General features: G+C 38.1%; 1 protein-coding gene and 2 long non-coding RNA genes across 4 annotated transcripts; all 3 read right to left on the reverse strand.

Moving 5' to 3' along the window:
• Positions 1-2,519: 2,519 nt before the first annotated feature.
• On the reverse strand, positions 2,520-11,505 carry LOC133880930 (receptor-like serine/threonine-protein kinase SD1-8). Its single transcript, XM_062319894.1, has 7 exons — positions 10,028-11,505; positions 9,818-9,919; positions 8,321-8,532; positions 3,759-3,969; positions 3,426-3,663; positions 3,179-3,326; positions 2,520-3,069 (listed from the first exon to the last, which is right to left on the reverse strand). The coding sequence occupies exons 1-7, from the start codon at positions 11,343-11,345 to the stop codon at positions 2,761-2,763; spliced, it is 2,538 nt and encodes an 845-aa protein (XP_062175878.1). The 5' UTR covers positions 11,346-11,505; the 3' UTR covers positions 2,520-2,760.
• LOC133882749 (uncharacterized) lies at positions 4,230-8,234 on the reverse strand. Of its 2 annotated transcripts, XR_009902716.1 has the most exons (3): positions 7,459-8,142; positions 5,803-5,901; positions 4,230-4,509 (listed from the first exon to the last, which is right to left on the reverse strand). It is a non-coding gene; the product is annotated as an uncharacterized LOC133882749 (long non-coding RNA). The 2 variants fall into 2 exon arrangements; XR_009902715.1 differs by lacking the exon at positions 5,803-5,901 and having other exon boundaries at positions 7,459-8,234.
• A 14,166-nt stretch (positions 11,506-25,671) lies between the features above and the next one.
• On the reverse strand, positions 25,672-26,356 carry LOC133880867 (uncharacterized). Its single transcript, XR_009902449.1, has 2 exons — positions 26,246-26,356; positions 25,672-25,925 (listed from the first exon to the last, which is right to left on the reverse strand). It is a non-coding gene; the product is annotated as an uncharacterized LOC133880867 (long non-coding RNA).
• Between the last annotated feature and the right edge of the window lie 362 nt (positions 26,357-26,718).

Below are 26,718 nucleotides of genomic sequence, written 5' to 3' on the forward strand. Positions count from 1 at the left end.
CATGAACAAAATACCTCCAAAACATAAAACATTAATAAATTTCACAATATTGTTTGGGGTGTACAAGTGGTACGGTTAATAGCCACAAATAACCGATAACCGGCAATAACCACTAACCGAAAAAACCGGGAAAAAAATCGGAAAACCATAAATAACCGCAACCGGATAACCGGGTACCCGGTTGCGGTTACCGGTTATTGCTCTTTAAAAAACTAGTTAATAACCGGGTAACCGCAACCGGTTTTTATTATATATATATATATATATCGAAAATCTACTTTTTCAAATCGCAGTTCCTTGTCCTATCATATCCTACTGACATAAATAAATAATGAAGTATGTAACAATTGGTTGGGAATCTTTTGGATATATATGTTCCATGAAAAATCTTATACTGTTTGCAGCGTCATTCTTCTTCCGATGGCCATTACATTCTACATCACTTGGGGTTTCATTCATTTCGTGGATGGTTTCTTCTCCCCGATCTTTAATCATCTAGGGATCAATATTTTTGGTAAGTATATTTCCTTTTTCTGTGTTTTAGCAGCTTTCTGAGGATATATTGGGATGACTTGAACTTTTTATGGTTATTACTGGCTAAGATCAATTTGATTGGGTTCAGCTACATCTGAGGAAGGCAAATATAAGTCAATCTTTAGCTCTATATTTCACTTGCTACATACAAAATAGGAAACATCTTATTACAGGGAGTGCTTACTTAACCAAGTCGATTAAGCTGAACATTTTTCATGCCATGTGCTATTATTTAAGTTTTCAACATGTGCATAATTCGGATAACTTGCACTAGAAAGCAGCCAAATATTGTTTTTTTTTTTTTAAAAAAAAAAAAAAAAATTAAAAAGTTGCAACAATAAAAGAAAACGGGTTATCCAGTTAATAACCGGTTTACAATAACTAGATAACCAGCGGTTGGTAAAAATCGCAACCGGCCTCCCGGTTGAAGTTGCGGTTGTTATAATAGACATAACCGGGGACTCCGGTTGCGGTAGCGGTTATGAGCAAATAACCGCTACTTGCTCATAACCGCTACCGCAACCAGTTGTACACCCCTAAATATTGTCACATTAAGACAATTTTTAAAACAAAAAACAAAAAGAAAATTAAAAAAATAACCTCCAAAACACGCACGTTAACAAACATACCCTATAATCTTATCAAATGAAAATAAAAATATGAGTGAATTAATTAATACAACATTCTCCAATTAGCATGTGGCATCTCAATATGCATAAAAGTAAGACAAAAACATTGGTTCTACAAAAATACTTTTCTTTGATGTATGAAAATGAAATAGTATTCATCGAGCTTCCATTATTGAAATAATTAGATTTCCTACACTATTGATGGTTGAATTTGTGTCCATCACCTTCCGACCTCTCGTGAAAGCAGGTTGCTTGGGTGTAGGTAGAGGTGAATGTTCATTATTAATCATTGAGACTACACTAAGCATGGTAGGTTGATCAGTCGGACTTTCTTCAACACAAAGAAGGCCAGTGTTAATGAATCTCAACTGAACAAAAGTGGAAGAAGGATATCCTATTGTTGGCCCCATTATCTCCAAACTTCGTTCATCTCTCCACAACTCCCAAGCCTAGTTTCATTTCAAATCAGACTTATTTTCATTCTTAGGAGGATCTTATTACCTTTCATAGCCTTAGGGTTTTACAATAAGTTTAAAATATTTGTATTGGAATAAACATTTTTCCCATCAATATTATTATCAATTTTTTTTTTTTTTTTTTTTTTTTTTTTTTTTTTTTTTTTCAACGTGTGTGTTGATTTTGTGTATTGAGAATAAAGTTTATTTTTCACGTTTATCGCTTCTCACTACGTTAGGAAAGAAACGAATTGAAGTTTAGGTATATTTTGAATCTTCATTGCTTGGGTTTTCAATGCAACGATATAATTGGCTCAGTTCAAATAAGAGGTCTGGAGCTTGGTAAAAAATAGTGGAGCTCTAGAAAAGAGACGAAACTAATTTATAGTATCTATTTATATCTACATTAATTGGTCGAAACCCGCTTAGAAACTTTTGCACGCTTTTTGCCTCTAATGGGGCAAAGTACATAGGAGTATTGCAAAAAATTTGAGTTCTGTTTGGTTAAAAGGAAATTTAAGTGCCGGAAAATTGGAATGCAAGTAGAGAATTTTCTGACAAAAACAACGTTGTGGAGAGATAGGTGGGATCAGTTTGTGTTCTTCAGCTCACAAAATTGCCCGTCCTGCTTTCAGAACAGAAAGCATAAAGTAATGTTTAACATATATGATATGTTGGTCTCTTTCAAGGTGATTGAACACTTGCCATTTCTTTTATATATTTATGTTTAACGTTTATAATGGTATATTTTGGAAAGCTAGTTGAATTTATGAGGAACAATTTGCTGGAATTATTGGATTGTGCCATATTGTTGAATTTCAATTGGGTGTTTAGTTAGAGCTTTGATTAATAGTTGTGTAATTATTGAAAAAATTTATCGTCGATAAAAATAGAAATTTACATATATGAGATTGACGTGAATATAATTTGAGTAGAAATTCACATCATTGCAGCTAGTGTTAACTAATGTGGTAGTACATGGAAGAAATAAATTCTATCTGGATAGTATTATTGGTAACAGAACTAAAATATGAGTGAACCAAGACAACAATTGGTGACATGTAGCATATATATCAACGTGCATACAAATCAAACAAAAAGATTGGTTCTAAAACATTTCTTTTCTTTGATATAGGAGACAATCATCTAGCTTCCATTGTTGAAATAGTTAGGCTATTTTTTGAGCAATTTCCTGCACTGTCAATTGTTGGATTTGTGTCCATCATGTTCCAGCTTGTGGTAAACGCTGGTTGCTTGGGTGTAGGTAGAGGTGCATGTTCATTGCTAATCATCGAGACTACATCAGGCATGGTAGGTCGATCAGTTGGACTTTCTTGGACACAAAGAAGGCCAATGTTAATGAATCTCAACGGAAGAGAACTAGAAGAAGAATAACCTATTGTTGGATCCATCAACTCTAAGCTTAGATCACATATCCACAACCCCCAAGCCTGGTATCATATCAAATAAATGTAAGTTTCTTATGAAAATTAAGAGCATTTCAATTTATAAGACTTAGGTAAAACATAAAGAAATTGAGAGGATATAAAAAATACTCACATAACTAAGAAGATTGAGTGAACTACTATTATAGAAGTCAGTATTCTTCTTGCCACTTATAATCTCTAGGACCAATACTCCAAAGCTGAACACATCAGACTTTATCGAGTATAAACCATCTATAGCATATTCCGGAGGCATGTATCCACTGGATTCCAAAATTTAGTACACTATTCTTTTAGTAGCTTGATAAAAGAATTTAACTGGCAATTGCAAATATCATATGTAAAACAAGTTTCATACTTACTAAGTTCCAACAATTCGGTTTGTGTTTGCTTCTGTTTCATTACCTCCAACTATTCGAGCCATGCCAAAATCTGATATTTTTGGATTCATTTCACTATCCAAGAGAATGTTACTCGGTTTTAGATCTCTATGTATGATTCGTAACCTTGAATATTGATGAAGATACAGAAGCCCTTGAGCAATCCCTTCAATAATGTGTACACGTGTCTGCCAAGCTAACATCTTTTTCCTGATTGGATCTGTTTAAATAGTACAAGAAGGAAATTACTCCTTAAGAACTTAGAAATATATGAGATTAAAATAAAAACACATATGTACATAAACATGCACTCACCAAAAAGGTAGACATCCAAACTTTGATTAGGCATGTACTCATATATTAATATTTTTTCGTCTCGCTCGATACAACAACCTAAGATTCTGACAAGATTTCTATGCTGAAGTTTTGCAATTAGTATTGTCTCATTTCTGAACTCCTCAATTCCCTGTCCAGATCTTTTTGAAAGCATCTTCACTGCAACTTCCTGCCCTCTGAGTGATTTTCCCTATGAAAGAGAACCATAAGCTCTTTAAACTTTCATAAAGATTTACCACTAATGCCGGTTTTCTTGATAGTGTTCAAAGCACATTCATTAGAAAAATGTTATGTGACGACCCGTTTTTTTTTTTTTTATAAAACGTAAAACGAGTCATCGCAGTGGCACGACTACGTGTCGCTCAGCCAACATATGGCACATGCCCCATAACATGTACCTGATAATCAGAGTATAACATACATCTATCTATGCAGCGGAAAACATAAATCTGAATAGCGGAAATTACAACTTATACATCTATCATAAGTTAATTACAACAAAGAGCCATTTAACATCTATATGCTTAAGTCTTATTAACACTATAACAATAATGGCTTAACAAAGAATAAGTGACACAAACGTCACAAGCCATACCAAACCTATAAAATAGTGGACAACCCGTGGTCCGACAATTACAACTGTCGCGGTGAGCTTCAGTCATAATATCCCAAGCACACTGCTACCGACCCATCGACTATACCGTAGTACCTGCAGCCAAAGAAACATCATCTACACGGTTGTGGTGGTATCCACATCCGCATAGGTGAAATAGTGAGTTCACCGCCTTAGTATACCTCATACTAAGACCTCAGGGGTATAAGACTAACTGAGTTTTCACAAAGAACCAACCTTTACATTATTTTAGTCTTGCGAGTACTATATTAGCCACAATTTACCAACAGCTAATGCAGCAAACACCGACTATTCAGAAATCATTTAAAACATACTATATAGCTGTGAAAACATGTAGAAGTTCCAGACATCCCTCCTTGGAAGTTTCTACATATAGATCCATCTATAATAATACTTTTCACCGGTCGCTTGGACATATGTGCACACGATCACTCCATCACAGATATCACGTATACACATAAGTCTTAAGCAAAGAACATGGCATCTTACTCTTCCGTACTAGGATAACATCCTTCAACAAAACACTCGCAACACCATCTCTAATCGTATTCCAGCTTCGTGCCTTGACGTCAGTAGATCATGAGAGCACTAGAGTTAAACTCAATCATGCTAACACGTCTTTCCTGAAGAACAATAACAGTCAACCTTCCTACTCATAGACATGCCATTACTCGCACCTGGGTAGTTATGTATCCATGTACTTTCAAGTTCAATGTATGCTATTAACACATGACTATCCGATAGAAATATACATAAGCGCTTTTCATTTAAGACACTTATGCATACCAATACGTCTAGTAAAACTACTCATAACATAAAACCCTCTCTCGCAAAACAATGCTATATATGCTATGCATGAACTGGGGCTGATACTGTTATGCTGCTGATACTGATACTGCTGATACTGATACTGTTGTGCTGCTGATATACTGATACTGCTGGTATGTATGCTCTATACTACATGCTCAATGTTCCGTGCTTGACCAATATATATTTCCTACTGTGTCACGCTGAAATTATGCAGTTGTTAAATCACGTCCTCTCAAAACAAAACAAATCCAGCATTTTACCCAACACTTTGAAATCATTCAAAACTTAGTTTCTTTATCAAATCTACGCAGTTTCAACATTTCATGTCCTCAAACAATTTGCATAATTTAGATCTCAACCGCAAAACATACTCAAAACACTTTAAATCAATTAACACCTTTCCCTCATGCATCAATTCTTAAACATCATTGATAATATTTGAACATAATCGAAACTAAACAAATCATCTCAAAACATACATTTCATCATATGGTTGGTTCGGTTTCATAAACAATATATATATTTTTATCAATCCAATCATATAAAAATATATATTTTCTCAGTGAGTGGAATACCCACCTTGGCTGCATCGGACTCCAACTCGAACACTCCCTTGAACTCTAGTCACTTGGACTCTACATTGGAGAACCAATTAAAGTCTCCAATTCGAACACGATCCTGCAAACATTGGTATCGTTAGACAATGCTATTGAACCTAAACTCTATGACACAGAAACTACCCGCTTGCTCACACGTCACCTCACTCGCTTCTAAAGCTAGCTAGGTATCCTAAACTATTATTAGGCTAATCATTGATTCAATGTTCGTATTTATTCGTTTATTAACAATAAGATGTATTTATTATTTTCATTAGTTTACATACTATTGTATTACGTTATCATTATTAATCTCTTTTTGTAATGCGTTGCTTATTTAGTTAATGTATATTTGACCCATATACATATATGTATATATATATATATATGTATATATACAACACTCATTAAGCTCAAGCTTAGTTCAGTGGCATACTTAATTACTTATTCAAGTATTAGGTTGTAGGATCTTAATGAATCCATCGGTTTCTAACTAAACTAGGCTAAGTACAAATCCATTTAGTTTGCATTTCTTATTCCATTAGACATCATAACATATTCGTTATTTTAACCGTATTTGCTATTTACATAAAATGATCTAACTTTATTAATTCCAACTCTTGACAACAAACCAATATTCAAACCACATTTGTCCTTTAAACCAAGATGACCAAAATACACAAACTCTAAACTTTACACTTTAACAACATTCCACAAATCTAACACCTACAACTTCAAGCTTTACATTTTTCACTATTTTCATCCTAACTTACTCCAACTCAGCCCACAATAACTAAGCTCATAATCAAACCTAAACTATAGTCAATACTCAACTCTAGGAATCACATGCACTCAAGTAAAATATCTCATATTAATTACTAACAATTAAACACAATCCAATACATTGATATTGTATAACAATTGATCTAATCCCCAACCATTTGAAACCTATTAGTTCACAACCACCTATATTTATAAGTAGAATTATAGAAACTCCAATTCAATTGATTATTCTTACTTAATCAATATTAATTTAAGACTATAGTAATTACACGATACTCCAATCTCATAACCGACTCTATAATTGGTCTAATTACTATTCTCACACATCAAATTAGCCAACTCAAAATCCAATTCAGTCCACACGACCACCAAGGAAACAATACTACAAAACACCCAAAATCTCCAGGGTATACACTAAAATTCCATAAGCAACACTCATCAAAACAATATAATATTCAATCGCCTAAACCCACTAAAACAGGACACTTTTCAGCCCTACACCTCACGAGTTCCACCCAAAATTACCAAGAATCACATACCTATTTCAGCCTATACTTCTCCAAAATATTACACACCTTAAACAAGGGTTCTCATTGCTTTAACCGAAACACAAAACCAATACACAAACATCAACAACCAACTTCAGATTTCAATTAATTAAATAGAGGATCTAAGAACCCCCAAATACTCAAACTCATCAATAAGCTAACCAAGAGTAAAATATCAAAACTCAAATCCACAACACTTAATTCAATACCCATAGCCACTGCCGACACAACCATAGAAAACCCCCAATAATTTCAAACCCTAATTCAACAATCGACAAATTAATCCACAAAAATTATAAAACTTATACCTTAGGGATTTTCCTCAACAAATCCACCGGAAATCGCTACTGGACCGCCGGAAAAGCCGCCGGAAAACGCCATGAAGAATCGGGTCTTCTTCTCGGGTCAGGCGGGTCACGGGTCGCACAGGTCACGGTCACGGGTCCTCGGATTTTCTGGGCTCACGGGTTGCGGGTTCAAGCCCCTGGGTTCCGCCGAAGCTCCTCCATCGCTGGATTTCAGTCCCGGCCACCGATCATGGAGGATCGGGTCCTCACGGGTCTCGGGTCACTTGGCCATGGGTTGCACGGGTTTAAGCTCACGGGTCGCGGGTCTGAGGGGTTCTGGGTTACGAGTTTCACAGGTCTTCACCGGAGATCGCGTCGCCGGCGCCCTCTGGTCTCGTCGGCGCCACCCACCGGAGGATCGGACTCCTCCCTCAACTCTCCCGATCTCATCTCACTCTCAGCATCTCTCGGTCTCTCCCTCTCACGTCACTCTCTCTGTCTCTCTTCCCCTCTCAGTCACTCAATCTCTCTCTCTCATTCTCTCTCTGTGGGTCACTCAGGCAGAAGAACAAAAGAAGAAAGAAGAAAGGGAGAAGAAGAAGAAAGCTGAAGGAAAGAAGAAAGAAGGGAAAAGAAGAGATGAAAAGAGGAAGGGGCTGTGCGTGAGGTTGGGGAAAAAAGGTTGACCGGATTGGACTTTTGTCCATTCTTTTCTTTTCTTTTTTTTTAAAACCCCCATATTCTCTAAATTATAACATTGCCCCAACCCATTTAGTTCTCTATTTTCTTAATCGTTATTTGACCCCATATATTTAATAAACACAACTTATAAATCACTAAATTTCATATCTAATTTCTTGGTCTTCACATGTTACGAACGTACCTTGTAAACGGGTCCATAACCCCCTTCTCCAAGCTTATTTACAGCTGAAAAATTATTAGTTGCAGTTGATACGCTCTCATAACTGAATAGTGGTAACTCAGAATCGTTCTCCCTTTTCTTCATATTATTGTTGGTATTCATTTCTTCATTGATTGCATCGAGCTTCGTATCGAAATCAAACAATAGTAGATTATTGCTTGAAGCCTTCTCTCCTGTTTGATAAGAATATGTCACTATACATGGAAATCCAGTGAGGTGACATCATTAGGTTCACTAAACAGGGTAAGCTCTACCCTATAGCAAATTGAACAAAGTGCTTTTTGTACACACACCGGCCTTATACATACAACGTGTGTACAATATGTGTACAAGATGACTATGAGGGCGTACAAATAACACAACTCATAGCAAATTAGATGGTCACTTAAGGCTCCCAATTAATGAATATTGATAAAGATTTTTTTAGAAATAAAAATATTTAAAAGCATAATTATAATCAATATTCTTTAATTAAGGCTCCTAATAATAGTAAATTAAAGACATTCTTAAATAAAACCAATTCTCCAACTTAAAACATTCTATTCAATTTCTTGGGAATAGTGGAAAGAATGAAAATAATAATAATATTTAATTACGTTCGGTAAAGACTTTTTAGGCCTTGTAATGAGCAGCTGAGCATTTAGCAGCATTATTTAATGCTAACAATATATAATTTATTCCAAACGTTAAAAAGATAGAAATTGTGCTACACAAGTCCTAGTTCAAAATAAAATGGGAAAAAAATTAAATGCTAAGAAGATAGGAAGTTTTTAAAAAATATTTTATTCAATTATAAACTCCTTTCTTTATTTTTCTCTCCATTTCCCAAATCAAGTCTTATTCAAATTTCTCTTCTTCTACAATTTCATTAATTATTTTCCAACAACTCACTATTCAAGCCTTTCAAGGCATTAAAATCATTCCATAGGACCATAGCTGATTAGTGATAAAAAGAAAAAAAAGAAAAAAAAGAAAAAAAAAAAAGGCCTCACTTAAATAAATAAAAATAAAAATATAATATAATATTAATATTAAAATAAATTATTTTTTTTTTTAAAAAAAAAAAAAACCTAAGTTAAAGTTATGGTTTTAAGCCTCAAAATGTATTGAGCTGCCCTATATATCACTAAAGTTCAACCACCAACCAATGCCAGTTTCCAAAGGTAACTAAGTTTATTTAGTTATTTCTGCAAATAAGTACTAATAATATATAGTAATTCATTACGATTCCAGTGAAATGACCAAATAACTGCAAATTAAACTCCTTCACAAAGACATGATAAATTTGTAGGAGGACCCCCACAAACAGGAGCCTGAAACACTATCTTCACCAACTAATGATGCTAATAGCTAGTTTTCATTTCGGGGCATTAGAGAAGTGTGTTAAGTTAAAGTAGACTTCCTTGTAATTTTTTGAAAGTGATTTCTATGTGAGGTTAGAACGTCGTTTACACTTACCTACGCGTTTGAGCTTTCCTTTGGTTGAAAAACAAATGAAGAGACATAAGATAAGCCCTGTTGTTGGAACTAGCACAGCTACCCATACTTTCCATTTTTTGCCTGATTATGATGACAAGAATCACTATTAGCTCAACCGTACCATAACAGAGAATGAATTAAGTATTAGTTTATAAGGAAAGATGACATAAATTTGTGTAGATTTTTCACCTTTGGTACTTTGATGCTCATCTGCAGCAAGTCTGAGATAGATAATCTCCCCACCATCTGAGAGTTGGTGCAAGTTCAAAAGAGCACCTTCCCATATCACACAGTACCCGCTGCTATTATAAACATAAGCTGTACAAGAACAGTTATTCATGCAAGCCACTTCACAATTCCTAACACTCGCTGCCGGATATGCTTTCGAATGAACAGGCAATCTCAGGAATGGTATGTGCATGAACCAATCTTTTTTGCCATTAGCATACGTATTATTTTCACATTGCAAAGGGGATTTCCTCACACAGCCACCTGACCAATCATTTAGACTGGTGTAGTCCGTCGAAAATGGTTCAAAACCTTGTAAACATTCACAGGAGGGGCTCGAGATATTTTCACTATACACGCCAAATGGACCACACAAACCATAGACATCGGATTCGCCCCTCGGTTGAGACCAAACTAAATTCCATTTCCAAGGGCCAGACACCCACGCCAAAAACTGGATATTTCCTGTAGACTTCATCACATTTGTAGCACGGAAAGAATGATTATAAGGAGAATAAGTAAAATATCTTCCATTTTCATTTGACACAAAACTGAAGTTGAAGAAATAATTCACTTTCATCTCAGGAACAAGGGCAAAGGTGTGAGTTTTTCCATTCCAAACTCCAGAACTCCAATAGATTTGGGATCTGTTCCACTCTAACAGGAATTGATTGCTTCCATTTGGGTCTAACCCAACCGAGAACACACCAGGTGCTGGATCTTCTTTATTTTTCCATGAAATGAGCTGCTTTGGTTTTCCAGTAACCTTATCAATCCCAAGCTTTGCACCTGGCAGCAATGTATCGGTTGGATGGTCGAAACTTTCCCAAAATATAATAGACGGGTTCGACCTATCTCTCAAAACAAAATTCCCATCATTACGAAGTACTGCTTCAGTTAAATTTAACCCAGGAAATGTCAAATTTGTCGACCAAAATGGGATGTTGGAATAACTCCCAACCAAGACTAGATTGCCATCTTCTGTGAGGATAAGTATCGAGGAAGATGGGTCAGACAAAGGGTTTTCTCTATTTGCTACCCAAACGAAGTCCTTCTCATAAAATTGTTTATACCATATGCCCAGGTAGATGTTTGAAAAACCTCCTGGGTTGAAGAAACCGAGCTCAAAATCGCTACCTTCAGATAATAAGGTGTCGCTCCCTGAAAGAGACTGACCTGCCGAAAGGGTATCACCAGCTACGGAGAAGCATGCTGTGTAATAAGGGAGGATTAGAAGCAGAACAAATAAGAGCAATGGCTTACTCGTCATGCTACCCATCCCTCTCTATAACTTGCACTATAGCAGTGAGTAGTTACAGCAAACTTGGGACTTGTTTTTTTTTTTTTCCTGAGTAATACAGGAAGAAGGGGAAGGAGCAACAAACAAGAAGAAAGAGAAGAATACAAAGGCGGGAAGGACCACATCTCTTCCCTCCTCTTCACGATCTCTTCTTTTCTTCATGTCTTTTACTACTTTTGTTGCTATATGACTAGAGATTTCTCTACTCCACCTCACATTTGTTAAAGTTTTATTTGTCCTCTTGTCTGACTTATCCCACCCAAATTTGTAACTTCAATGTTTTGGCTTCTCTATCGCGTCGTCCACCGTGCCGTTCACGTTCGTCACCGTCCTCTCAACGTTGGTGGCTGATTTTGTCATTATTCTTCGAAGATTTAGTTTTTCAAAAACTAAATTTACGTTCTCACGATAGTTTCTACCATACATGCAACTCTCCATCGAACTCATCGGCATTCCCTCTTCCCGATGACACCGGCTGATCCTTCATCCGCCGTCCACAAGCCGGTGCGTGGTTCCTACGCCCTTGATTGGGGATCTTACGCGCCAGCCCGTGGCTCGCCGACGTCGAGTCGGTCACTGCCAGTTGCTGGATTTGCTTTTTTCAAGCTTTTTTGCTGTTTATTTGCTTTTGTATATTTATGTTGCTTGGATTATTGTTTCATTTTAAGGGAGACTCTTGTATTTGAATTTATGTTTATGAATTTCTTTTCTGTAGTTTTAGATTTAGACTTTTACAGTACTTTTACCATTTCAGCCTCCTTCGGGTGATTATTGTTTCCAAGTGGAGGTATAGATAGACTTTTTTTTATTCTGTACCTCTTTACCTTATGAAACCGCCTTGTGTGGCCAGTTGAAAGGATCGGGTCATTTGTTTGTCCAATTTTTTACATTTTGTTAATATTTCAGCACTGTTTTGATTTGTTATGGATCTAATGTTGGGAGCCCATCTCTTTTTCTTTTATAAGATCATCCATTTTTTCTTCTTTTTGGATCAGAAGTAAAAATTAAATGATCATCTCATGTAACTTTTTTCTTAATAAAGTAAAATATATATATATATATATATATAAAAGAAGAAGAAGAAGAAGAAGGAGCAGAAGGAGGAGAATGGCGGCAGCCATTTTGGACCAAGAAGGCTCTCTGACTGGCTTGCCTTTGGACTTTTGAAGCTTCCGAAGAAGGAACGCAGGCAAGAAAACTTGTACTTCTCTTGTGACGTGTTCACTTCCAAAAGATTGCTGACTATTTCTTACGGTACAGAACGTTTGGAAAATGCTTACCTCTTTTTTGTCATGTACCTATTTTGAACATCACTTCTGCAGTGGCGGAGACTAATTAAGCACAAAATAATTTTTATAATAATAAAGTTTATAAAATACTTTAAGCTCAAATTCAAAAGTTCTTAAGCAAGCAATCAAAATTAATTAATATATATATATATATATATATATATATAATGGATTTTCAAAACATTTATGACACTTTTCATACTGTTTAATTTAGTACTCATAACTATCCTTTAAAATTGTGTTCTCTAAAATAAACACCCACTTATTTGGGATTTGAAAAGGCAGATTCTGATTTTTCAAATCACACATTTTTAAAAACACAATTTTAAACAATTCATTTTCCTCGATTTGGTTTTAAATCACATATTTTATCTACGAAATCACAATGTCAAACGCACTCTAAAGCATGGAAGAGATTTGATATTCAATAAATCTTCCTCATCTTCTAGTTCTAATCTTCTTTTTCTTCTTCGATCTCTTAACTAAGTACATTGTATTGTGTTATTTTAGTGGGTCACACCCAAATTGACAGACAACACAATTTGTTAAATCATTTGACATAAATTTCTTTCCAACTTGGTTGGACCCCATCTATAAATTATTATATGTCTTTTGAGCATGTGAGAAGTATATACTTTTTTTTTTTTATTATTATTATTATTAAATAACTCTTTGCTCCCTCTGGTTTAAAAACTTTATTTTTTGTCCCCTCAGTTTTTGTTTTTTTCATACGTGATACTTGTGCTATGCGAAAAGACGGAGATGGTGCTTCCGTCAATTTTTTCATCCAAAACTAACGGATTTCTACGTCAGCGACACGTGGTACCATTGAAATTGCGAAACGTGGTTACACAAATTTTTTTTTTTTTTTTAAAAAAAAAAAAAATTATATCTACTATCTTTGTATATTATTGTGTAGTAAGTTTCAAAAGATCTAAAATGGTCACATTGAAATAAGGAAAACAAATAATAGAAAACAAAGTGCGAAAAAGAAAGGTGTGGCACTTACGGTTTCGCCAAATGAAATTAATGCAGAGGTGAGAGGCGTCGACGTAAAAGAAGATGCTTTGCTTCTTTCTGTGGCAGCCGAGAAAGAGAGGGTACGTAGTTTGTGACTTCTCATAAGAAGGATGTGCTTTTCTTGTCTGATGTCGCAGACGTACTCCCTACTTGCGGGATCCGGGAAGATTCAGCAGAGAAGACAGAATAGAATACACTTTGTAATTCTTCTTTTCTTTTACTGTTTTTGGTTTTATCTACTACTAGAATCTTAATAGAAATTATACTCTCATTAGATAAACAACATATCTTTTTATATGACAGTAGACTCGTAACAGTCCACATCCAAGGGATTGCTGATTATTCCTTACAGATTGTGGACCATATGCCAAATTATTTGTTTTATTATATATGAGAAGACGTGTTATACAATTATCACCATTCACCACTATATGGTCTAATATTCTTCACCTTTATTCAATTTTCACCCGAGAATTAGAGAGGCAAGACATGGGTGATGGGAGATTTTTTATTCTTTTTCGTTTTGGTTTTAGGCATTATCAAGAGTAGATTTTCTTCAAATTTTTTGAATGTTCAGAGGTTTTGAAGAATAGTTGAAAATTATTTCATGAAAATTAAAGTCACTCTCTCCAATTTCAAAATTTCAACTTTCCTTTTATTTTTTGTCTTACACTTTGTTCCATATTTAAAAGTTACGAAATTTATTTGTACTTTATAAGGAATTATCTTACTCTTATTCTAGAATGGCTTTTGGGTAGACGCATGCTATCAGCCTATCACTAGCTGCTCATACGCGCGTCGCATTGACGCTTTAGACACATCGTCCCACACTCGCACGAGCCACGACCTTATTATTTACTTGTGCATTTTTCTAATATTTCAACAGTCATATTTTTTTTAACGGTATGCAACTGTTTTTTCAACAATCATAATATTAACCGTTAAAAACTGTCATTTCAGCAGCAATAAATTACTTTTATAATTCTATAAAAGAAAAAACTTTAAGCAAATTTGATTTAACACATTTTTTTTCTTCTTCTTCTTCTCTACTCTTACAAAATTTCTTGTTAAGAGTATTGTTCATAATTTGCAATCTGCACACTACATTCAAACAATATTGTATCTTGATGACATAATTTATTTTGCTTTCATTAATTCTGTAGTTCTCACATCATTATTTTTTTATAATAAGAATCATTTTTTTTTTTAGAAAAGACGAGATCACATGTCCAATAGTGATCCCGGCCTAAATTTATTAGATAAAAGCCTCAGTTTTGGCGGAGGAATACCATGATAACATCCAAAATTCCCAGGATTTACAAAGAGCCACCATCCCATGAAAGACAGACCACAACTTACTTCATTCTTAAGCAAGGTAAACCACAGTTATCTACCCTTAATATCCCTTTGAGTTCCTTAGGAATATTATTCGAATTATATTCATACATAATCCCCGCACTACCACGTTTACTGAGCCAATCCACAGCTTGGTTACCCTCTTAAAAAAACACTGTTAAACCGAGTATTCAGGCCACTGATGAGAAGGAAAATTTCCTCCCAAAAATCCTCCAAGTACCAAACCCGACAACTACCTTTCTCAAACCAAGTCACAATCAGGGATGAGTCAAGTTCCACAACAATATTACGTAAACCCATCGCCTTGCATTTTCGCAAACCAATTAGAACCCCCAATAATTCAACTTTATTATTAGAACCAATACCAAAATACTCCGAAAATGCAACGATCAGATTACCTTTATGGTCTCTAATCAGCCCCCCCACACCTGATTCCCCCGGATTCACCAAACTACTACCATCCGTATTTAGTTTGAACCAACCCAGCTCTGGCTTCTCCCAAGATACTGCAACGAAGTTGCTTTTCGAAAAAGAAACAGCCGGCAAATTTAATTCTTTAAGAATTGCTTGATCACGATGATGCAAATTACCGGTATCCCTGAGCCTCAAACCAACCCAATGAATCCAGTATTTAACCTTCTGCCCTAAAACATTAAAGCATACCTTTTGTCCCTCCATACGAGCCGAACACCTCCATATCCATAGATTCCAAATGATGATACAGGGAATCAACCCAATCAAATTACCAACCTTTGAGGATTTTTTGGTTCTTCGAAACCAAGCTTCAACAGTAACCAACCAAGACCGAGTAGCCATATAAGGAATACCTAGGAAACTAGAGCATATTTGCCAAAGCTTAGCCGCAATCTTGCCACTGTAAAGCACATGATCCAGGTCCTCAAAGTCGCCCTGCGGACAGCATTCACATTTTGAGGCTAAAGAGATACCAATACGCTTTATACGGTCATTCACACTCAAGCTATTTGTCATCGCCTTCCACACAACAACTGAATTTTTTTTTGGTAAAGCAGAGTGCCAAATCCAGTTTGTCCATTGGTGCTTTGGAACCGAAATACGAAGCTAGTACCAAACACTTTTTGTTGAAAATCTCCCATACCTACTACCAAGCCCTATTAAACGATCCATTCCTGGTTTAGTGCCATCAATCTGAGAGAAAATATCATTAGCAACCTCTTGACCCACTAGCTGAACAACCAAGTCCACATCCCAACTATGTTCAACCATGCAATCTTTTATTTTTAAGAAAGGCAAATCAGATATTTGAACATTCTGACATATAGGACCCGACTCCATCCACTTATCCCGCCAAAATGATAGGTTCCCGTCTTTCACACTCCATACGGATTTGCAACAACCAAGGGAACTGCTTTAATAAGCATTTTCCAAAATCTAAAGCCTTTAGAGGAATCCACAAGGGAAAAATGTTGATTCTTCACGTACTTGGCATTAAAGAAACGCGACCATAAGGTATCCTCCTAGAGGAATTTTCAGGCAAATTTGGATTGAAGGGAGCTGTAGACATCCATAATATTTCTGATCCCTACGCCGCCTTCATCCACGGGCCTGCAAACAGATTCCAACTCACCCATTTCCTCTTTGGCCTTCCTTCAGACGAACCCCAGAAAAACGTACTAAAAAGTCTGTTAATCTTCCCAAATATTTGCTTGGGCACTGGTAAGACTGATAATAAATGCACCGGCAAACTTGAAAGAACGTGCTTAATCAGAAGTAATCTGGCACCAGCAGAAAGATATCTCATCTTCCAGCCCTCAATCTTTTTAGAAATTTTAACCAACAAGTCATCAAAATACCAAGATTTGACCCTACCAGAGAAAATGGGAACCCCCAAATATCGCGTTGGGAAATTCCCCATTGAAAAACCAGATACTCTAATCAGCTCCTGACGCCTAGAATCTGATATACGGTTGGAGAAAAATATAGATGACTTCGAGGCGTTGACCACTTGACCAAACCACTGGGCATAGATATCAAGAACTTCTAAAATGCTCCTCACATCTTTCTTTCTACCAGTCGAAAAAATAACCATATCATCCGCATAAAGCAAATGGGATATTAACGGGGCCTTTCTAGGCTGCAAATAATATCCAATAGTCCCATCCTGAACTTTCTTCCGCAATAATCTTGAAAACACCTCCTCCACCAAAATAAATAAATAAGGGGATAAAGGATCCCCCTGGCGAAGACCCCTACCAGCCTTAAAAAAACCTTTAGAAGTGTCATTCATAACCACAGAGAACCAAGAAGAAGAAACACAGTTGGAAATTAACTTACAAAACCCCAAAGAAAACCCAAACGCATTCAGCACTTTCAACAAAAACTCCCAGTCTACCGTATCATAAGCCTTGGCCATATCAATTTCCATCATAATGTTACCCCCCCGAATTGGTTAATTTATGTCTTGAACCAATTCCTGTGTAAGACTTATGTTCTCAAAAATACTTCTGCCAGGCAGAAAGGCTCCTTGGTCTTCAGAAACCAAATGACACAAAACAGCAGATAATCGATTCACAATCAGCTTTGAACATATTTTATACACAACCAAGCAAAGGCTAATAGGCCTAAATTTATCAAAGGAACATGGGTCCGGCACTTTCGGAATCAAAACAAGAAAGGAAGCGGTATAATACCTCGGAAACGCCGTACCCACAAAAAAATCCCTGACTGCCTCGATCAAGTCTGTCTGAATAAAATCCCAACAATGTTGGAAGAAACCAGAAGTAAATCCATCTGGGCCAGGGCTGCTATTAATCGGAATATCAAATGAGGCATCTTTAATTTCCTGCTCCGTAGGGCTCCTACATAAATTCAAATTTTCAGATTCCCTCAACTCTTCTTGGATAATATCTGATAAACTAAGCACCGACGCCGATGCCCTTCGACTCAAAAAATCAGCAAAGTGTGTTGCTTCATTATGAATCTCTTCCGGCGTAGACAGCATTCTACCATCCGGAAGTTTCATCGAATTAATAATGCTCTTCTTCCTAGTCTGTAAAGCTGCAAAGAAAGAAGCATTAACCTCCCCATGCTCTATCCATGTATTTTTAATTTTTTGAGCAATTCTGGTTTCCTCTTGTTTCAACCAAGCGTTTAATTCCTCTTGAGCCTCAAGCATTTCCGCTTCCACTTCTTGTGAATAAGACTCTTGCAATTGAGTTTCCTTTTGCTCAACCTTTTCCTCCAGTCATTTTAAGTGCACCGTAGTCCAACCGAAAACCTCACGATTCCATCTTTTAAGAGAATTTTTAACTTTTTTCAACTTATAAGCAAGCTTCCACAAACTAGCTCCTTCCACCTCCTCATTCCATAGATTATGAACAAACCCCCCAAAACCTTCATGCAACGTCCACATCTGTTGGAATCTAAAAATGCTAGGACCATACCTCTTATTTGAAATCTCCAACCGAAAAGACATAGGCGCATGATCTGACGATTTTCGAGGTAAATATTTCAATGAAACCGTCGACCAACTATCCAAAAGCCTTGTATTACACAAAGCCCTACCCAAACGAGCCCAACTACGAGTCAAACCTCCACGCCCATTACACCAAGACAGTTTATTTCCAGAAAAAGGCACTTCGATCAATCCACCATTTTGTATAAAAGAGGAAAAATCTTCCATTGCCCTTGGCAGACGCGGACAACCTCCTCTTCGCTCCCCATCATGACGAATAGTATTAAAATCGCCAATAATCATCCAAGGCATCTGTAAAACTCCAAATGACAGAAGACCATCCCAGAGCTACCTTCTCTCCATGTAATTACATTTAGCATAGACAACAGAAATGAGCAAAGAAGAGTTGATTATAAAAGTGACATGCGGATTCGACTTCTGAAGAATATTAACTTGAACCTCATCTTTCCAGAAGACCCACAATTTACCACTCGAATCACCATTCGAATAAGAAACATCAAATTTCAACATACCTTGCCAACGTGCAAGTTTACAATCTTGACGAAAAGGCTCCATAATAATTAAAATTTTTGGCTTTAAAACTTTTAGCGTAGCACGAAATCGTGTCTTCGAGGAACCGAGTCCTCGACAATTCCAAAACAGTAGGTTGTCTAACATTGATCAATCAGTTCAGGCCTGCTAGGAGCCTGTGAGGAACTGTGTAGCTTCATACTAGATCACATCTTTGGTTTCAAAATTTCTGTATCCAAGACACCATTTTTTTCTTTCGCAAAATGTGGTATCACACCTACTCCCTCTGAATCCGAAACAGACCCTGAACTCCTCATCACTGGTTTGGCTACTTTTTCGACTCTCCTCCCCCCAAGATTTTCCTTGGCCAACTCTTCAACATTATCATCTAGATTCTCCAATATAACACCATCCAGAGAGCCATTTATAGATATAGGATCGCACTCCTTTTCACCATTCAGCAGGCTAGCCCCTCCAGAATTGCCAGAATCCCCACCAATCTCCACAGATTTCATCGTACAATCCATGTTAGTATTAACCTCCAGAGCAGCTCCCGCTATGATCAATTCAGCACCCCTCGTCTCAGTTTAACCTTTAACATTTATTTCCATTGACTCCAATTGATCCTTGGACAACCCTTCGTCACTTCTAGCCAGCCCTTCATCCATGCAATACGTTCCAATTTTTTCACTCTCCATGACAAAAACTTCCTTATTCACCCCAGAATTTTTAGCCTCAAGAGTATTTTCCTTTACAGCCAAATCATCTCCCACAGGTTCTCCCGAAACAGAGGACCGATTTCACCCCAAGATGACAATCTTCTCTAGTGCTATGAGTTTTTGCAGCTTCCATACAAGACCTGATTCCTTCTTTTTCCCTATGTCCTTCACCAACAGCTTACAAGTGCCAATATTATGCCCTTGTGTACTACATTTAGTGCAAAAGGCCAAAAGGGTTTCATAAATAATTTCCTGACGCACACTGGAAAGCTGGCGAGGCATCCCAATCCACACATGTTGCACTGGTGGTTAGGAGATATCCATTAGAACACAGACGCTAGCCCCATCCGTGCGTGTCGCACATTTTGTTGCATTGTCTCTCCGAAGGAGAATTCCCATAGGAGCAGTAATATTTCGCAGGTATGACTCTTGATAGAATTTCGGAGCAAGCCCCGGTAAGTTAATCCAAACCAGTGCCATCACAGATTCCACCTCTTCTGAGAAGTCCACCGTCCATTGAAAATTGTAGTAATTGACCCCATCAATCTCGCTGCTTTCACGGGACATAGCCTTGATAAAATATGCCTCTAAAGAAAATCGAACGAACACGTTTCTGGGCTTCCGCATCGCTGAGACTACCGGCTGAGAGACTAGGCCCCAACGCCCATTAATGAACGCACGGATCCGATCGAGTGAGAGCCTTTGCTTCAAAAACTTCATCACCATAGCAAACCGAAACGGGGCCGCCGATCTCTCAATTTCGTCCCTGGAAAACTGTACGCAAACCTCCCCATCCACAACCTGGGGAGATCGAAACAGAACCACAACCTCAGGGATGGGCAGAGGCGATGCCGACACCAACTCCGCAAAAGACCGAGTCCTCCCCGCCACCGTCGGAGGGCCCTTGAAGCCCCCGACGGCGGCCATCATGACCTTGTGAACCCTAGCAAGTATTCTATGGGGATGACAGAAGAGCATAACAATTAAGAATTAAGTATTAGTTCAGAACGAAAGAAAACATAAATTTGTGTAAATTTTATTTTATTCTTACTACTTTTGGTACTTTGATACTAATGGGCAGGAAGTCTCAAATAAATATCTTGTCGGCCTCTCCACCATATGAGAGTTGCTGTAAGTTGAAAAGAGTTCGTTCCCATATCATACAGTACCCACTCCTATTATAAGCAAAAGCTGTGCAAGAACAATTTTCCAAGCAAGCCAATTCACATATTCTAGCATTCACGGCCAAATATGCTTTCGACCAAACAGGCAATTGCATGTTTGATATTTTCAGGAACCAATGTTTTTTACCATTAACATGTTAGGAAATAAATCCTATTTCCCTGAACTAGTGAGAAGCAAGAAAAAAATAAAAAATAAAAAATTCACAAATACAAAGATTTACATAGTTCAGTACTAAGAGCTATATCCGCCGAGTTACATAGGTATGTGACATGTTCACTTCCAAAAGATTGCTGGCTATTTCTTACACATCGTTTGGAAAACGCTTACCTCTTTTTTGTCATGTACCTATTTTGAACATCACTTCAGCTTTGGTGGAGACTAATTAAGCACAAAATAATTGTTGGGGAAAATATTGTACTCCTCGGTAGCCAGGCCCAACCCGAGCACAAGGCCCATTGGGCCCGCCGACCAGGCCTGAGCGGATCAAGAATTTCATCCATCCAGGCCCGCCAAGATCATCAGGGCCTAACCTGTTTCGCCGACCCGACTATCCGACCCGGATGTAGCCTACCTGGATACCAATCGGTACTAATATCCACATTTATCTCGGGAGTACCCGGGATTTAAGGGACACGAAGCACAACATCAGACTAGATCGTGTGCCCAGAGCTTCACCAATGTCATGCCACCCGTATAAGATCGAACACCCGAGATTAGCGGTCGTGGAGCCCAGAATATCCGTGCGCCCAAGGCCACGTCTTCGCCAACTACCGATTCCCGCATATATAGGAATAATCTTAACTGCTCCTTAGTCGCTATAAATACCAAGGCCTCCTCATTCATTAACGTACGCTGATCAATCTATATAATCTTACTCTGTGCATTTTCTCTAAACAAACACAATACACTTACTTAAGCATCGGAGCGGGGTTGTCGGCATCCCCCGGATGCAGAGTTTGTTCTTGTTCGCAGGGCAAAGGAGAAGGAGTACTTTGATGAATTACTGATCTAAACGTCACCTACCGAAAACTGTCTCAACAGTTTGGCGCCGTCTGTGGGAACAACTTGTGACGTTTCTCTACAAAAATCCGCTATGGTGAACACTAGATCAGAAGCGAACAGAGTGTCTCGGGATGCTCGAAATGCCCGAGAGGAAGGAAACTCAAATGATCCTCAGATCACTCGGCTAAACGAGAGGATAGAGCAGATGGCCAAAATTATCGAGGATTTGGCTACTATGAATGCCATTCTTCAGGCTCGGGTTCCAGAACTCCACCGGACAGTCACAGATCCAGAAAACCAAGAGGTCCGCAATAGCCACATTGGAGAGCGATGGGAGGAGGAAAGACACGGAGGCAGCAGAGTTGAGGGGTCCGGAAAAGAAACAACCAAGAGGAAGAAATCCCCGCGCACATTCCCCCTCCTCAAACCGAGGCCGAAAGGGCGGTGCAAGGCATGATCGCCCGGTTAGAACAGAGATGCAATGTTCTGACCGCTGCTATCCAATGGAATGATAAGGGAAAAGTTTCCCTGGTCAAAAATCTTTTACAAAAGACTACCTCTCCATTTACCGAGGATGTGGCAAACATTTGTCTTCCGGAGAAGTTTAAAATCCCAGAAATTCCGTTCTATACAGGCCTTGAAGATCCCGTGGAACTCCTGGATAATTTTCGTGCTCACATGGACCTCCACCGAACACCCAAGATGGTAGCATGCCGAGCCTTTCAACTTACCCTCTCGGGTAACGCCCGCAACTTGTTTAGGAAACTTCCACCGAACTCCATCCGTCACTTCGACGACCTCGGAAGGGTGTTCCTGACGCAGTTCATGGCCGGGAGGGACTGTAGGTTTTACAAACACAGTCTTTGAGGAAGAAGGAACATCAGAAGAGGGAGCTACATACCCGAGGCCAGTTTTGTCATTTGGGCTCTTTTGGATAGACAGCATATGAGTCAGCTTCTCATCAGTGACTCTCTCTAGTTGGAGCTACGTCTCTAGTAGCCTTTCCTCGAGCTCTTGTACTTTGAGCATCAATGAACTCTTCTCGGTTTACAAACTGTTCAGATCATTAAGGTACTGCTTTTGGCCTTCCCTTAGCTTCTCATACTCTATGTAGAGTGTCTTGTAGGCCTCCTTGAGCTCTTCCTCATTCTCACTATGCTCCGAGTAATACGAGTCTTCTTCTTCAACATGTGGGGCTACAAAGGCCAAAAAAATTTCAGACTCTGGAGCTTCTTCTTCTGACTCATCACTGAGAGTCACATTGTATGCTTTCCTCTTGCCCTTTTTAAGATTCCGGCAATCGGCCCAGATATGCCCAAAGCCTGAGCATTCAAAACATCAGGGTCCTCTGGGATCTTTCTTATCTTCTTCCTCAAGTTCAGCTTCTCTGGGAGATTTCTTTACTCTTTCAGAAAACCTCTTCTTGAACCGATCATTTTTAATCAGTCTTCACCCTCAGAGTCATCTTCAGATGATGCTTCTACCTTCTTCTTGGAAGCCTTTAGAGCAATGGTCATCAACTTCTTGACCGGGGGCAGAGACAGCTCATATGTTTGAAGAGATCCCACCAGCTCTTCAATCTTCATCTCCTCAAGATCCTTGCTTTCTTCAATGGTGGACACCTTGATTCTGAAATGCTCAAGCAAAGATCTTAGAATCTTTCGGATGAGTTTTACATCCAAGATAGATTTCCCAAGACTCACCATGGAGTTCCTCAGGTCACTCATCTTGGAGTAAAACTCTCCAAAGGTCTCTTCTTCCAACATTTTAATTTCTTCAATTCTTGAAATCAACATTTGAAGTTTGGTAGATTTAACAAGTTTCGTGCCTTCATATGTTGTTTCCAAGATTTACCATTCTTCTTTGGCTGATTCGCAGTTTGAAATTTTGGCGAATTCAGAAGGAGAAAGTGCTTGGCATAGAGCATGGAGGGCTTTATCATTGGAAAGTCGGGCGTTTTTCAGAGGGACTGTCTCGAGTGTTGTATCCTCTGGTTTAGTCCAACCAGTTTCAACAATATTCCAACAGTCAATAGATTTTAAAAAGAATCGCATCCGAGCTTTCCAATAGTCATAGTTCGTACCATCGAAGGTAGGAATAGAATTAAGAGTTTGAGACATAGTAGCAAATAGAAGTCAAAAATAAATGACACTCAAGAATTTAATCTTCTCAGAGTGTACCAAGCTTTGATACCAATTGAAAATTGAAATTGACTTCTAAAAGAAAGTGTGTGCAACAAGTGTCAACAAAAATCAAGCACAGCAGAAAATAAAAGACACATAGTTTTTGTTGACGAAGTGGAAACTCAATTAAGAGAAAAACTACTCCGGGGCAACCAAACTCAGGAATTCCACTATTCAGAAGACGAAGCTAGATACAAGATAGTACCACTCACATTAACCCGATGCAGTGGTCGTACCTTGCACTTTGACGTGTAACCCAACACGAACGCTTCCCAACCAGGTCTCCTACCTGAAGAGGTCTTCAATGGAATTCCTTACCTTAGAGCCGACCTCTAAGATAGACTTCAGTTGTAGCGCAGCACACTTGAAACGGCCTCAGAGGGATCTTGAACTTCTCTGAACTCTTGTGGAATTCAATACCGAATTCTTGCAGTTTTCAATGCCCAGGGGCCTCTATTTATAGGCTGAGGTGCAGAATGGGCAACTGCTGTAATATGTACGGACGCCGTCCAGACGGTGAACTTGGGCCATCCAGACGGACAACTGTGCGACAGGATTTTTCAAAAATTTCGCTGAAAATCTTTCCTGTTTAAGACCTGCGTCCGGACGGTGAGACTAACATCCGGACTGTCGCATGTCCGCTACAAGTAATTTCCTTATAAGTCTTAGCGCGTCCGGACCAAGGGGATGAACATCCGGACGACAATTCTTCAACACACAATTTCCATATCTGCTATGCGTGCGTCCGGACCAAGAGAGGCAGACGTCCGGACGGTTGAAGTCGAATCGACAATTTTCTTAACTGATGAGCGCACGTCCGGACCAAGGCTGACTGACGTCCGAACAGTGACATTGAATTGCGATTCTTGGCTTAAGGAGACGCGCGTCTGGACGGTTGATCGATCTTCCTTTTATTGGAACTTGGAAAGAATCTGAGACTGTTCAAGTACTGATATGCATCCAGACGGGCTGCTGCGATGTCCGGACGGATGTAAGCTGGAACAGAAGCTTCTCGATACAGTCTAGGGTCCGGACAAAAAAGATACGTCGTCCGGACGGATGATGCAGGTCTGTCTGGCGTCCGGTCGGGATGAACACGTCGTCCGGATGAATGCAACAGTGGACAGATGGGCGTCCGGACGGCTAACAGGGAAACTGAAATCTTCTATCTTTTTCGCAGTGCAGAGTCTTCTGAAAATGCTCTGACAAGTGGAATCCCTGTTTACAGCATCTTTACACATAAGTGATTTTGTCCAAACACAGAATGAGGCCAAAATACTAACAGTTTTTTTGTTAAAAAAGTGTTTGACAAACTGTTTTCGAAAACAGTTTTTAAAAATAGAAAAAAATGGTTATGGCGTTTGGACAATTGTTTTCAAAACAGTTTTTACTTATAAAGAAAATAGAAAACTGTTTGGCATTTCTACATATTTTTTTGTTTTTAATTTTTTGTTTTATGAGGCTTCTTCCCTTTCCGTTACTTTTTTTTTTCTTAAAAAAAAAAATAATAAATAAAAACGTGTTAATCAAAGTGAGAATTTTGTACCTTAAATAATTAGAGGGGTAGTTTATTGGAGACTATAGGACAATCATCAAAGTCTAATTATAATTTATAACCACACTATTCATACAACAGAGGTCTCCAAGTTTACCATACAATAGTACAAAAAATGAGACCATTACATCAACTGCGTGTCCTGGACCTACACTTTCTTGCTTCTCTTAAACCTGATGATCATCCCGCCAAATATGGTCTTTTGAACTTTCATAAGTACATAATGTCTTCCTTCTAAATTGTGCATACTAACTACTAAGAGCCTGTTATGCTATATCCTGAGGCCCTGCAAACAAACAAAGACTATATATCAAAATGGAGATGTCTTAGATACAGATGAATAAGCATTTACTTAAAAAGAAGTAATAGCATAAGATAAATGCAAGTATTGATGAGCTGATTAGAGATTCACGTGTAAAGATAAGTAAAAGAAGAAAAAAAATATAAAAAATTGTAATTTAGAAGAAATCTTAACACCTAATACTAATCATGTTGAATTTCATCCAGAATGGTGGGAAGCTTAAACTAGACCAATACATCACTTTAGCACAACCAAGTTCAACTCAAAATTGAAACAAGGTTTAGGTACCAAACCACAACTGGAACCTTTTTACTTTAGCAGACTAGTTGTCCACGTTGGAGGATGCCAGCAGAAGGCAAAAGATTCTGTGTGCATCAACCGGAAGGCAATTCAAGATTACAGGTGGCAGAGGAGTTTACCTTTATAACAAGAACACAAATGGGCACTGATCAAAAGGTAGGTTAATGTACAATATAACAACCAAGAGATGCCATTTAAGAGTCCAGCTTACTAATGATCAGGAAAAGGACACCTTATGTTCACAAGAAAGATCTAGAAAGAACCAAAAGAATTTATATTAATTATATTGAAATTATAGAGTTTACTAGAAAGGTGGCATTCATGGAGCACAAAAAATAGGCCCTGTTAGAGAGAAAAATCGCAGTTGCTTGTGCATGTCCAGAGGAAAAAAAAAAAATGAAAACACTATTAACACAACCCCAAAGATCAAGAAAGCAATAGTTACTTACATATCAACTAAACATTTTTTTTTGTAATC

This window comes from Alnus glutinosa, chromosome 11 (assembly GCF_958979055.1).
Source record: "Alnus glutinosa chromosome 11, dhAlnGlut1.1, whole genome shotgun sequence".
In the NCBI taxonomy this organism is placed as follows: Eukaryota; Viridiplantae; Streptophyta; class Magnoliopsida; order Fagales; family Betulaceae; genus Alnus; species Alnus glutinosa.